The sequence below is a fragment of the Syngnathus floridae genome, chromosome 14 (assembly GCF_059516105.1).
Source record: "Syngnathus floridae isolate MCC-2025c chromosome 14, RoL_Sflo_1.0, whole genome shotgun sequence".
Classification (NCBI taxonomy): Eukaryota; Metazoa; Chordata; class Actinopteri; order Syngnathiformes; family Syngnathidae; genus Syngnathus; species Syngnathus floridae.
This window is the reverse complement of record NC_142426.1, coordinates 3,306,956-3,319,923: the sequence shown is the minus strand read 5'-3', so window position 1 is coordinate 3,319,923 and position 12,968 is coordinate 3,306,956. Positions and strand designations below refer to the sequence as shown.

At 46.6% G+C, this 12,968-nt stretch overlaps 2 protein-coding genes across 3 annotated transcripts; one reads left to right on the top strand and one right to left on the bottom strand.

Moving 5' to 3' along the window:
* Positions 1 to 349: 349 nt before the first annotated feature.
* sppl2b (signal peptide peptidase like 2B) lies at positions 350 to 4,937 on the top strand. Of its 2 annotated transcripts, XM_088395355.1 has the most exons (15): positions 350 to 506; positions 1,281 to 1,391; positions 1,472 to 1,654; positions 1,727 to 1,816; positions 1,900 to 2,039; positions 2,104 to 2,246; positions 2,329 to 2,425; positions 2,547 to 2,663; positions 2,730 to 2,811; positions 2,884 to 2,958; positions 3,032 to 3,094; positions 3,159 to 3,258; positions 3,396 to 3,473; positions 3,544 to 3,704; positions 4,026 to 4,937. In XM_088395355.1, the coding sequence occupies exons 1-15, from the start codon at positions 450 to 452 to the stop codon at positions 4,173 to 4,175; spliced, it is 1,647 nt and encodes a 548-aa protein (XP_088251481.1). In that variant the 5' UTR covers positions 350 to 449; the 3' UTR covers positions 4,176 to 4,937. The 2 variants fall into 2 exon arrangements, with proteins under 2 accessions (XP_088251481.1, XP_088251482.1); XM_088395356.1 differs by lacking the exon at positions 3,544 to 3,704.
* On the bottom strand, positions 4,927 to 12,904 carry LOC148387058 (rho guanine nucleotide exchange factor 18-like). The gene is made up of 20 exons (XM_088395353.1): positions 12,736 to 12,904; positions 10,410 to 10,523; positions 10,108 to 10,202; positions 9,871 to 10,011; positions 9,546 to 9,796; positions 9,322 to 9,447; positions 9,015 to 9,132; positions 8,671 to 8,922; positions 8,537 to 8,613; positions 8,257 to 8,447; positions 8,112 to 8,170; positions 7,849 to 8,028; positions 7,616 to 7,750; positions 7,349 to 7,446; positions 7,212 to 7,271; positions 6,945 to 6,992; positions 6,389 to 6,865; positions 5,978 to 6,296; positions 5,754 to 5,834; positions 4,927 to 5,617 (listed from the first exon to the last, which is right to left on the bottom strand). The coding sequence occupies exons 2-20, from the start codon at positions 10,481 to 10,483 to the stop codon at positions 5,469 to 5,471; spliced, it is 2,931 nt and encodes a 976-aa protein (XP_088251479.1). The 5' UTR covers positions 10,484 to 10,523; positions 12,736 to 12,904; the 3' UTR covers positions 4,927 to 5,468.
* Between the last annotated feature and the right edge of the window lie 64 nt (positions 12,905 to 12,968).

Below are 12,968 nucleotides of genomic sequence, written 5' to 3'. Positions count from 1 at the left end.
CCTCCAGAAGGGAAAACATGGAATGACGTCATATCGAGGTTTAACTTGCCGCAGTGGGTCAAGAGGAGCACGCGACGCTAAGCTTCAAAAGCACAATACACCGATAATAATAGTTTACTATAACATAACAAATAGAAAGACATATCAAACCATTGGGTTGGCCCAGTGACTTATAATGACAAATGCCATTTAGATATATACACGCATGCACATTGGACGTGCTCTATAAATTTTAAGTAGTTATTAGTGCTGCATATTGTAATAAAAAAAAAAAACTGCAGTCTTCCGGTAGGAATAGTTTATTCTCTTTTTTAAATTTTTTATGTACGTACCATGGAACATTTCCGGGTGTGACGTCATTGAAGGGGCGTGTCTTCAAGCCAGTTAGTGGTAGGCTGCTTTTCTGTTGGATAGGGCTCAGAGCAGCAACATACGAGCCCGGACTCACAATGACGGTTCCCGGCCTCGGAGCGCTAACCTGGGCCGCTCTTTTTGTCATCCATCAGGTGGGTGGGCGATACTTAAATCGACATTTTTTCTACCTAAAATCCCCTCCCCCGCGGTGGGCTTTTCCTGTTGAGCCCGGCGACGAACATCTTGCTAACCACAACGTCACCGCGTTGATCAAAACAAAACAGAACACTCACTTTTCCCTCTTAATAGCTTGGTCAAATATGTCACTAAATGACAACTTAGTAGCATCATGTAGCTCAACTGTAACAGTGTTAAACTGTGTTTTAAATGCTTGCACGTCCGTACTGGAGTCATTTTGGATGAGAGTGGGTAAAGCTAACTGCTAGCATTCGCGCTAAAACTCGTCACCGCGGTGGAAGCGTGACATTTTACCCCATTAGATTCATACGTGTATTAGATGAATCATTCCACAAGACCTTTTGGATTTTAATCTTACTAAAATGTTTCACGTCAACCACGCGTGGGGTGTCTCGGTGTGCCATCACCACCTTTTGTTACCTAGCACTAATGCTAGTAAGATCCAGTCATGCTTGGAACATCAACCTGCTATTGTCAAAGATGAAATGTCTTTAATTGGTCTTGTTTTGACTGTTCCAGTGTATTAGTGTACCTAATGATGTGGCCTGTGAGTGTACAAGGTTATTTTCCATGAGTCATTTCCACGTAAACGGCCATTTTAGGTGAATAACACCAAAAGTGGTTATAAAACAGGACCTTGAGATACGAGTCGAATTAGTCCCTTGAAAACTCTCGCATCTATTTGTATCTCAAAGCACCACTGTTTTGATCCCCGTCCATGGATACAGGTGGCAGCAGAGCATGGCATGGCTCATTTCAGCGATGAAAGCAAAGGGAAGGACTACTGCATCTTCTTTAACTCACAGTGGGCACGTCTACCTCAGGATCTCAACAAGGCGGTGAGTACTCAACTAGTACCCAGCTTCCATATATATACACACAGGGAGAGCACCATTTGGTCCCTCCCTTGTATTTGCAGTCGCGTCTCCAGATCTACGACCTCACCTCCTCGGTCCTGTGCTCACCCACCGACGTCCCAGAGGGGGGCTTCCCCAACCGCATCGCCATGGTGATGAGGGGTAACTGCACTTTCTACGAGAAGGTCCGCCTGGCACAGATGAGCGGGGCCAAGGGTCTGCTCATCGTTAGCAAGGACAGACTGGTAAGTTGTAACATTCGGATCGAACGGTTCCCATTGAATGTGGTGGCATCTGGCAATTTGCTTTGAATCCAGACGCCGCCAGCGGGAAACAAGACTCAGTACGAGGAAATTGACATCCCCGTCGCGTTGCTCAGCTACTCTGACATGCTGGAGATAAGCAAGGTTCTTCCTTTTTAAAATGAATTTTCCCTTTGCTAATGATGCTTGAATGTCACACTTGAGTTGACTGATGGTTTCCGTGGTAGACGTTTGCCAAGGGCAGACAAGTGGCCATGTATGCCCCCAAAGAGCCGGTGCTGGACTACAACATGGTCATCATTTTCCTCATGGCTGTGGGAACTGTCGCAGTCGGTGGCCATTGGGCTGGTAGCAAGGACCGCAAGAAGTAAGCCGGAGGAGGCGGGGGGCTTCCACTGGTATCTACCTTGTATTCCTTCTTCCGCACCCAGGCGCTACATGAAGCACAAGCGTGACGATGGGGCGGACAAGCAGGACGAGGAGACTCTGGACGTGACGCCCATCATGATCTGCGTGTTTGTGGTCATGTGCTGCAGCATGCTGGTGTTGCTCTACTTCTTCTACGACAGCCTGGGTAACACACACGTGCATACTTGGAACAAGTCAAGAAGTACATATGAAGAGTTGTTCCTACACGTTCTTCTCCTTGGTTGCAGCAATATGGGTGATAGGCATTTTCTGCCTGGCATCATCCGTGGGCCTCTACAGCTGCTTGTGGCCTTTTGTGCGCCGCATTCCTTTCTGCAAGTGCAGGTGAGACAGTTGACGCCTTACTCCAAATGCCATCAATCTTTGTGGGGCTTTGGAACAGAGGCCCAGCACAAATAAGAACCCGAGATACTGTTTTTTTTTCCATTCCCTCTGCCCGACACAGAGTTCCAGAGAACAACCTTCCCTACTTGCACAAGCGTCCTCAAGTACGCGCCCTGCTGCTGTCAACACTGTGCGTGGCCATCAGCATCACCTGGATGGTGTTTCGCAATGAGGATCAGTGAGTGTAAAAACGCTGTTATTTGTTGAACAAAAAGTCACCGAGGGGTTTTTTTTTGGGTCCAAGGTGGGCGTGGGTGCTGCAGGACACCCTGGGCATCGCCTTCTGTCTCTACATGCTCAAAACTGTCAGACTGCCCACATTTAAGGTACGAGAACACAAACATATCTTTAAAGTTATGAACTGAAGTGGTGATATTTCTTCATTTCCTCTGCGGCAGGCTTGCACTTTACTACTGACAGTGCTCTTCGTCTATGACGTCTTTTTTGTATTCATCACGCCCTTCTTCACCAAGGTAGCTTCACAGATGCCTCTTCATTCCAAGTTGTGAATTGTCTGTCATTTCATGCGGTGCATTCTCTCTGCAGAGCGGTGAGAGTATCATGGTGGAGGTGGCGGCAGGCCCCTCCGACTCAGCCACGCACGAAAAGGTGAGTGGTGTAACGTTACCCAAAAAGTTGGTCCCCAGCTTGATTTTGTCGGGGTGGTCCGCAGCTTCCGATGGTGCTCAAGGTGCCGCGCTTGAACTCCTCACCCCTCGCCCTGTGCGATCGGCCCTTCTCCCTGCTGGGCTTTGGCGACATCCTGGTGCCAGGTGATTAAATGACAACTACTAAAGCTAAGTCTAGACATACAGCAAGGCGCAACTCTTCACAAAAGTGACCCCTAAAATTTAAATAATAAATACATAAACTGCTATTGGCATTATTCCACCCCGCTCCCCCCCCTCAGGACTGCTGGTGGTGTACTGCCACCGCTTCGACATTTTGATGCAATCTTCCAGGATCTACTTTGTGGCCTGTACAATCGGTACGTAACGATGAATCAATGGGCCGTGTTTTGGGTTTACGACGGAGCCGTCCGTCTCTCCTACATTTAGCGTACGGCGTGGGCCTGCTGATCACCTTCGTGGCGCTGGCCATGATGCAGATGGGCCAGCCTGCCTTGCTCTACTTGGTGCCTTGCACTCTGCTCACCAGCTTGGCGGTGGCGCTATGGCGCAGAGAGCTGCCTCAGTTCTGGACCGGCAGCGGATTTGTGGTGAATACCAGTTTGATATGAGTGTGCACCTACGCAATATGCTTTTGGCCCCAGGAAACAAAAAGATACTTTAAATAGAATAAAGATAACCTTTTTTTATTTTATACATTCCAACTGCTTGTTTATCATTCTCTCGGGTTCTATCTACTCTGCTGCTGAGGAACTATTGGATCAATTTCCTAAAACTGGAGGCACATGCTTTTTGTGGGACAGCAATAATATACTGTCAATCAATACATGAATTGGAAATCGGAGTCTTGACGTTTAAAATGTGTGACAGCTTCATTAAAGTCACCCTCATTTCATTTTTATCCCTCACAGCCTGCCATAGTTCTTGCGCCCATCAAGTGTACACAAACAGCGGGGACGCAACCCAAAGTGCCGCCAGGCGCTGACTCAGCCAATCAGAGCCAAGACCCCGGTCCGCCTCAGGACGTGCCCCTCGCCGAAAACGAGGAAAAGCTCAACTAAAAGTTTATTTTCCACAGTGTGTTGCACTACATGGACATTAAAAGAGGCACCTCAAGTTGTTTATACCTCACTTTGAAAGGGAAAGATGGATAGAAAGAGGGAATATGTTCCTATCCAGGCCCACCATGCCCAAATGTTTGCTCACGACAGCATTAGCGCACACGCGTAATTGCTGTCCAACAAAAAGCATGGATCTCCACATTTGAACTGTATTCAAAATTGAAACACGAAGAAAACCAAACTGAATGTTTTAACATCAAATGAGGAAATGTGCAGATGCATGCTTTTGGTTGATGACAGTCATGCGTCTCGTGACACAAGCACGAGTTGGTGCGATCGCTGTACTTTTTTTCTTTAATTCCCTTTTCTTTATGCTATATCTATTTTTGGTTTTGTTTTGCATGCTATGATGTGGATTTCCTACCTAGTATTACAACTAAAAGCTGTAATGAATACTTTATATTAGTGGAGCAAACCTTTGAATAAAAATACTTTGGATGCCCACAGGAGCCACAATTCAAGTTAGGAGTCAAGTTAGTTGGTATGAAACATTTGCACATCTCATATGTTATACAATTTTTTTTCCTGTGTTTTTAATGTACATAATGTGTCTTGTATCTATGATGTGCTCTCCTATGCTGTATAGGTTTTAAGATCAATGTATACTCCTTTTAGTTGTGTTCAGTGTCTCTATTGAAGACAACAGAATGAAAAATGACTTTTGCAATTGAGTAAATAAACACTGAACACCTTTTGCGGAAATATCTGTGTTGTGGATTTTTATTCTTCCTCTCCTACCATACATTTAGTTAAGTAAATTGTTTTTGAAAAACGGAAAAAGAAACAGCATCTACAATTATTGAGTTAATTTTTCTCGATATATATATATATATATATATATACACATCCATCCTAAGACAATAAATATCAATAAAACAGTGAAGTCTTAATTATTCCGTAGACTATTAGCTAGGGAAAAATATTTCAATATTGCAGCTTTTTTTTTTTATCAAAAGCTGTGCTTGTTCTGAACTCTGTTTTGCAGTAGCTTCCACACACCATTAAATTAAAAAGGTCATAAAACATAGCATTCATTTGGAATAAAAAAATACACTTGTCAAAAAAAGTGTTTGGCAATCTAAGAACATCAGTACATTAATTTTTTTTTCCACTGTGCAAAATGGCTTCTGCCCTTCCCCATCTCACGCAAAAATGTTTTGAGAAAAACATATTTGAGTCCAATACCTTGAAGTAGACATAGTCCTTCCACTTCTTAGTCCATAATAGCATGAATTAAAGGAATATCACCTTCTCCTTTGGCTTCTCCAGCACTTCCTTGGGGAATGGGGGTGGGACTGGGGGCTGGGCCTCCACATGACTTCGAAAATGCATGAAGGACTGCGACGTTTTCACGTCACTTCTGCCTTGTCCAGACGTGTCATCTAAGTTAAATGCAACATTGAAACAAATTAGATAAGTCACTTCTGATCGATGGAGCGATTGATAGGTGTCATCTTGGGCTCACAATGTCAAAAGGTAAACAGGGCGGAATCCTAAAAACATCTTGTATTATTTTACCCGAGAGGGAGACGGCTCTCATACTGCCTCCTTCCTTCCCCGTCACTCTGATGGGCACAAGCTGGCTCACGTCGATGGAGGCTGCGAGCACAGAGACGTCAAACATGGAGATAGGACAGATGATACGATAGATAACAGTAAATATGAATAGATGATGGTTGGTAGTGGTCCACCATGAATGGAAAGCAGACGTGTCATGGAGGACGTCGGATGATGATGATTACCTGCGCTGTGGGCCCTCTGGTGCGACGCCTTCATACGGAAGCCCTTGTCCTTGGCTTTGGTGGCTAGCTTGGTGGGGATTTGCTGCACCACGCCGGCCGCCTTGTGCACCTGGTTGGTGGTGCTGACCAGGTGCACGGGCAGCTCGGGCTTGGCCGCCGGAGGGATGCTCATGCTCTCCTTGCGCGGCGGGACTTTAGGCGGCGTCTCCTTCTTATTGTCGCGGGCGCTGGCCAGTAGGACATGCGGACGTGGGGCGCCTCCGTTCGGGCTGGTGGCGAGGCTGCCCCTGAATGACTGGTAGCTGGACAGACTGACGTACTGGGGGAGGAAACATATCGCACACATGAACATATATGTATTTGAACTTCTATAGCACGCCACAATTACCTTACTACGTGGTTCAAACTCACCACATCATCATAGTTGACGTTCCCCGCGTTCAGAGCCTCCGTGTACTTCTTCAACTTCTCTTCCAGACGTTCTTTCTCCTGTTTCAGGCTTTCTTTTTCCCTCTCCACGGCTTTGGTGGTCTCCCTGAGGCGCTCCAGACCCTGCTGGTAGTTCTCCCACTGCCTGTTGTACTCCGCCTTCTCCTGGCGGAGCCTCTCCTCACGCCTGAGGCACTCGTCCTCCCGCAGCTTCAGCTGGGTCTCCAGCGCCTCCATGTAGACACTCTGGCGTTCTCGGTCCTTCTCCCAGCGTTGCTGCGCCTCGCGGTGTTGCGCCTGCATCTTGTGCAGGTTGGCCAGGTCCTCCTTGTGCTTCTCCAGATTGCGCTGCTTCTCCTGCTCCAGCAAGGTGCTGCTGGAGAGCCGCGAGGCTCTGCCGCCGTCTGAGCGCAGGATGTGCTGGAGCTCGATCTGACTGTCCTGCTGGGCCACGATGGCCTGGTGGGCCAAGGTTGAAAAATAATCATGTTCACAAACCATTTGTTTCATGGTGGTGGCAAAGCAGTTCACAACTTACCTGTAATGTGTACAGCCTCTGGGCTAGCAGTATGACACGGTCATGCACCTGCAAACCAAATGATAGTCATGGGAAATGAGACCTCTAATTAAGAGTCATAAGTGACCTTTGGTTATTGTACGATTTGTTTCCCACATTTCCACCCATCCTTCATAGGGAACATACAGTACGTATTCTGAATTTAAAAAAAAAAAAAAAAAAAATCCCAGAGGAAAAAAAAATCCAAGCTCCACCAGCGATCGTATGACTCAGAGGATAAAGTGTCACCTCAGCTTGGAAGTCGCTGGCGGCTGAAGCCCAACTAGGCCCCCACGCGTAGCTGTTTGCCTTCAGGAGACCGCAAAAAGAAGGTTTCATATAACGTGCCAGACGATGGGCCTAAGCTTTACGTTGACGTCACTCACAGGCTGCTCCCGGCTCTCGGAGTACAACTGAGCGTCATTGGCTTCAAAGCTGCCGCCGCTTAGCCTGTCGACCGCATCCCCATCGGAAGACGTGTGATCTGATCAACACAACGAAGGGGACATCTTATCGTGAGGGACCATGCCTGAATTTAATGCAGTGGTTACAGTTTGACAGTTTTTTTTTCCCCCGACTGCTACAACAGTTAGGCTTATCTGGGAAACTATGATAATTAGATTCATCATTCCAGTGTGTCCAACGGATCTTACTTGCAGATGGGTTCATGTCGGCCGGCCCCGAGGCCTCGGCCCTCCCGTGTGACCTCCACGGTATTACGTGATCGCCCACCTGGATGTTATTGGGGTATTTTCTTGTGCTAAAGAGCAGGTTTTGAAGACTTTCCACTGTGGAAAGGCGTCCAATAAAGAACATAGAAAAAAAAGGAACCCCGTCACCATCAGCACAAGTCAAAAGACATAGAAATGTGAATTTTTTTTCCTACCTTCAGTGAGGGCTCCTTTGAGCAATGTTTCGCCCTGCTGGAGATCAGTGGGGTCTCCTCGCAGCAATAGCCTTCTTGCAGGGCTCTCTTGGCCGGTCATGTCTTGATACATAACGCTGAAAATGTGCAACTTCTCGGACAGGCACAGCTCGATGTGCTCATCTCTGGCCTTTAAACGCTCTGCCCATTAAATAAATAAATAAATAAACTAGCATTATTAATATGAATAAGTACGGAAACACAAAAAATGTCTCTACTCTTACCTCGATATTCTTGCAGTCTACTCTTCAGTTCCTGGAAGTCTTTGTCCTCCTCTGCGTAACTGGACCGCAATAACAGTCACCATTTTGAAATGGACGAAGCCATTTCAAGAGCAAAGCAGCACGTAGACCCAGGAAGCTTTCTCACCGATTTATGGCGTCTCGTATGCGGCCCATCCAGGCAACGCGCTCATCCTTGGAGCCAGTGTGCAGCTCGTACATCTCGTACACCTCCTGCGGTGTGGAGACGAATGCGCAGATGAGGAACATGGCCTTATCCTCATGGGCCACCTCCCTCAGAATCAGGTTTTGAAGGCTGATCACCGGCGGTTTATTGTCCTGCGTGAGAAAACACCAAGGTCTGTGGTTTTTTTTTTTTTTTTAAATCTTAATTAACCAGAGATGCCCCCCCCTGACATGTCACTCACTACAGCAGCAAAAACAAACTTCTGATCTTTATCTTGTAAGAGCAGGAGCACATCTGACAGCAGCACAGCATGTATCTCTGAGGAAGATCAAAGAAGAGTCAGTCCACACCCTTTGTCAAGAATAAGAAATGTACCTTTCTGTCTGCCAGAAGACTTCCAGGTGACAGGGCCTTCGTGTAGCAGAGTCCGGTTGCCCTGGATCAGATCCTCCCGGCGGATGAGCTGGCCGTCTTTCAGTCGCCCCACCGACTTGGGCTCCAGTCGAAAATAGATCTCACGGAGGCGGGAGGCCTGCTCGTAGTGCCTGACGCTGTCGTTCACTCGGGAGATGGTGTCCTTGATGGCCGCCAGGCCTTGGAGCAGAGACTCGTGCTCGTCGGTGTCGACTGAAAGGCGTACCGTATATTAGGGGGGCGGGGTTTGTGAAGAGTATGTACAAGAAATTGCAAATGAGAGAATAGTTCCACTTATTGTTTACCCTCAGTGTTCTGTATGAGTCGCTCCACCAGGACGGGGTACTTTGTGATGCGCTGCGTCACCAGTAGGAAACACTCAGGGATACCCAACCTTCTCACCAGGGCCAGCTGACCAATTTTCTGGTGGAAGACACGCACATGAAATTAAAGTGAAAAACTCTAAGCACCCCCCATTTAAAACTCAATTATTTTCCATCATCTTCAGCAGTAAACTGATCCATCTGTGGCTCGCAGTCCGGATAGGTCGGAAAATGAACGAGGCTCCCTCTCAGGTTTCAGCTCTGGGCCGAGAGTTGGTGTCTCGCTTACCTTCATGAGGCTTTGAAACTTCTTGTTGCTTTGTAGCTGCTCCTTGTAAAAGCTGACAGCTTCGGTGTGACGGCTACAGAAAAGTCCGTACCACTCCTTCATTTTTTTACCCACCGAGCCAGAAAACTAAGGTAAAAAAAAAAAGTAACATTGTTCAGAAGCACAAACATTTCTTCACTCACAGTTTTAAAAAAAGGCAGCCCGTTCTCCAGCATCTGCCCTACCTGTGAAATGAGTATGTCTCCCAGCTGCGTGATCTGGTAGCCGTTGGGACTACCCCGCTCTTGACACTGACTTTGGCGCAACTTGAGGCTGTCCAGGAAGTGCTGGTGCAGCGTGAGCAGGGCGTCCAAGCCGGGGAACAGCGTGTCCACTTTGTCTTCGTTCAGCAGCTGGGACTGGCGCAGCTCGTGCATGTAGACGTGCCGGAGGATCTTCAACGTGCGTACATGGTGCATCTCTGTCTGCATCAGCTCTAGGAAATCGCAAAACAAATAAATTGCAGTCACTGCTTCTGAAGCAGCACATCCATGTGTAGCTAGTGCGCACCATAGATGACATCCTGTCTTTTGATGGCCTCTCGGTCCAGAGTTTGCATGTAGTCTGGGTTGACTGCCGCGCTCCATGATTCTGCTTCCAGGTTCTGACTGTCAAACTCCAGCCCGCCTCGCAGCACAGAGTAATGGCCATCTGGAGGAGAAACATTGACATTAAAACAAACATTGACACATTTCTTTCTGCCAGAAGACAGAAAAAAAAGCCACTTTGTGCCAGAGAAGAGCTGACCTTCCAGATTGATGGGCTCTGCCAGGGAAATGGCATCCTCGACGACAACCCTCCCCCGGATGCCCTCCACCTCATCCATCCGTGCCGGGTCGGATCTATTTGTAGATGTGGAAAAACAGTTAGAGTGGAAACATTGCTCAATACCAATACCAATATTCACTTCTTGCTAATCACACACAACCTAGCTTAGCGTTTGCCCAAATGAAGCAGTGTTTGTTTCTTCAGCCGTTTTGTGTGGGATGTGAAATGTGAGTCAAGTATGAGGAGAAACCAGTTGATCAGAGTCATTGCCGCCGGCACACCTGAAGTTTCTTGCAGCGTCCTTGTACGAGGGTGAACCGGGCTGAGCTTTGTCTTGGGTGGGGGTGACTGTCATGCCTGGAGCCAGGAGGGAACCAGGGATGCCATCTGGTACACTGAGTACAAAGACAAAAAGAAAACAACTTGAATTTTGTACATGAGTCTTCCGTGGGGCTTTTCATGAGTCCTGTTATGATACACGTGTCGACCCAACTTACGAGACCAGCAGTGTTGGGGGCAGTTTTTTTTTTTTTAGCTTTCCAGAGAGCGCAACTGAGTTTGTTTGGAGACCCCTAAAATAGATTCTTTGCACAAGAAAAGTGGGTTTCATGAGACCCCCCCCACAATTAATGGGTACATGTTGAGTTATTTTGAGGGAACAATAAATTTACACCGTTACAGTCAACAAGCTCTAAACTGCCTACTTGACATTGTAGCATTCTCATTTCCTCGGTGTTGCTTAGCAACGCGGTTCAAAACGGGCTCAGAGGTTAACAAGTTATCTGAGAGCCGGTCGGCCATCTGCCTACAGCCGTGGGTTGAACCGAAAAGGACAACAGAAGAGAAGGGTTGAATGATTAAGAGCGTTGATAGTGTGTTGACACAGCAGCTCCCTGCAAAAGAGAGACAAGAAGGGAGCCTTCGAATCCAAACAACACGGCAGCGCAAAATCAGTGAAGCCTGCCAGGAGCTCAGGTCGGACCAGATCCCTGACAAACACTGCAAGCGCACTGTGGGAAACGTCGTCACGGCCCAGATGTGATGGCGGCAGTTAGCTTTCATCTGCTCATACCTGCCGAAGGTGCAACATGCAGATCTTAATATCATCATGTCCAGCACAGTAAAAACAAAAACAAGCCACCGCCGGCTGACATTCACGTGACGTGGAAGATGCCCCGCTTTCAGCAGGGTAGAACATCATAGCATTAGGAGGCATCGAGCTATTAAGAGCCCTGACATTTTTATTTGGAAGGGGTTGGAGGTGAATGTCTCAAAAGTTGCAGGTCAAAGCAGCTTTTTCGCTCAGTTTTTTCTTTCAATTAGGCTACCAAAAATCTGAACATTAAAACTGACCCCCAAGCCTTCCTCCTAGGGGCGAACCCACACCTCAATAGACTGGGTGGAAGTCAGTGTGAAATACGGGGTCATTCCCACACATCACAACACAAGGAACTCGACCAGCAAGTCTGCCAGGTGGCCTGCTGCACAGCCAGTGCACACAGCAAACGCTGCACCATCCTCCGCACAACTCAACATTGTCTACGCAGTACACAACATATACGCTAAACTCAAATCAACATACACGCCTATGCACAGCCTACTACTTACTACAGTTTTATTTGTCACATAAGATGCAGTTTTCTTGTGAACTATAAAAAGCTTTTTAGCTATGGGTGCCTGGCAAGGGGAGTCAAATCATCAATATTCCATGTGCTTGCCAGCAAAGATTCAGAGGATATATAAAGTCAACACACCTCCTGTTCAAAGGCCAGTATGAGATAGAAATAAAATAAAACCAAGATAAATCACAGCAATAACTTTTCCAACATCAATAACTAACCTCAAGGCACTCTAATCTTCATAGTTCGATATTTTGCCTAATTTGAAATACTTTGTTTTAGTCCAAAACAATGTTTTTACTTTTTCCTCAGTTATCACACGTTCTTATATTTTTGACTTTGCCACTTATATTTCTCTTTGCCAAATTACATATTTTTCTCATAATATTGAGGTGTTTTTTCAAATAGTCTTGCCAATATGCATATATATATATATATATATATATATATATAGTGTATTTTTGCCACTTGTGCTGCCAGCCTACCGCACTATTTTGTCTCAATCTCGCTTTTAAAGTATCAATCCGCGCGCAACATGACAGATGAAACAGGCACCAGAAAAGTACATTAATCAAGTAAAACTGGTCTTCAGTCACCATCACACTGTCGACAATTAAAGTTGTGAATAAACAAATACGAGAAATAAACAAGAAAAATGCAGTAAGACAGCAGGGTGTCGCTTGAACTCAACAGTTTCGGGCGAGGACACAAACAGGTGCAGTGTGACTGCGGTCGGCAGGTGACTCGGCTACCTGTATGCTACCGTGTTGACTTGTTAGTCATTCACCCTAATTCAAATTCCTTAAAAGTTACCCTTCAAAAGCCCCCCCCCCCAAGAATAGGAGGTCAGTTATGTCATTTGTAATCAAATTAAAGTTTCCAAGCACGTCAAGTTAGCTAGTTTAGCTTATGCTGCGCAATAATTGCTCCCCGCCTCCAAAAAACAAAAAGTACAATATGTTGTCCGCGCTAAAAACGTCAGTCTTACCTGTGGGTACACGTACGGGCGAAGGTTTTATAATGTTAATTTTCGAGACAGACAATGCGGTTGCGTTTCCTCAGCTTGACGATGACAGCAACGGAGAACTCTAATGAGGATTCCTGACGAACAAGTGGAGAGGGAGAGAAGAGGGAGGCGGTAAATACGACGGAACAGCCTCCTGTGGACGAGCCGACAGTCCTACTTCCGTTCAAAGCGCACAATTTTTAAACGCACAAATA

Bases quoted from the DNA above. Each gene is read 5' to 3' on its own strand.
- sppl2b (XM_088395355.1), top strand. From the start codon at position 450: ATGACGGTTCCCGGCCTCGGAGCGCTAACCTGGGCCGCTCTTTTTGTC. The intron at 1,392-1,471 runs GTGAGTACTCAA...TTGTATTTGCAG, and splicing joins CTCAGGATCTCAACAAGGCG to TCGCGTCTCCAGATCTACGA. The intron at 3,474-3,543 runs GTACGTAACGAT...TCCTACATTTAG, and splicing joins CTTTGTGGCCTGTACAATCG to CGTACGGCGTGGGCCTGCTG.
- LOC148387058 (XM_088395353.1), bottom strand. From the start codon at position 10,483: ATGACAGTCACCCCCACCCAAGACAAAGCTCAGCCCGGTTCACCCTCG. The intron at 7,751-7,848 runs GTAGGAAAAAAA...GCCTTTCCACAG, and splicing joins CAAAGGAGCCCTCACTGAAG to TGGAAAGTCTTCAAAACCTG. The intron at 5,835-5,977 runs GTAATCATCATC...CTGTGCTCGCAG, and splicing joins CCAGAGGGCCCACAGCGCAG to CCTCCATCGACGTGAGCCAG.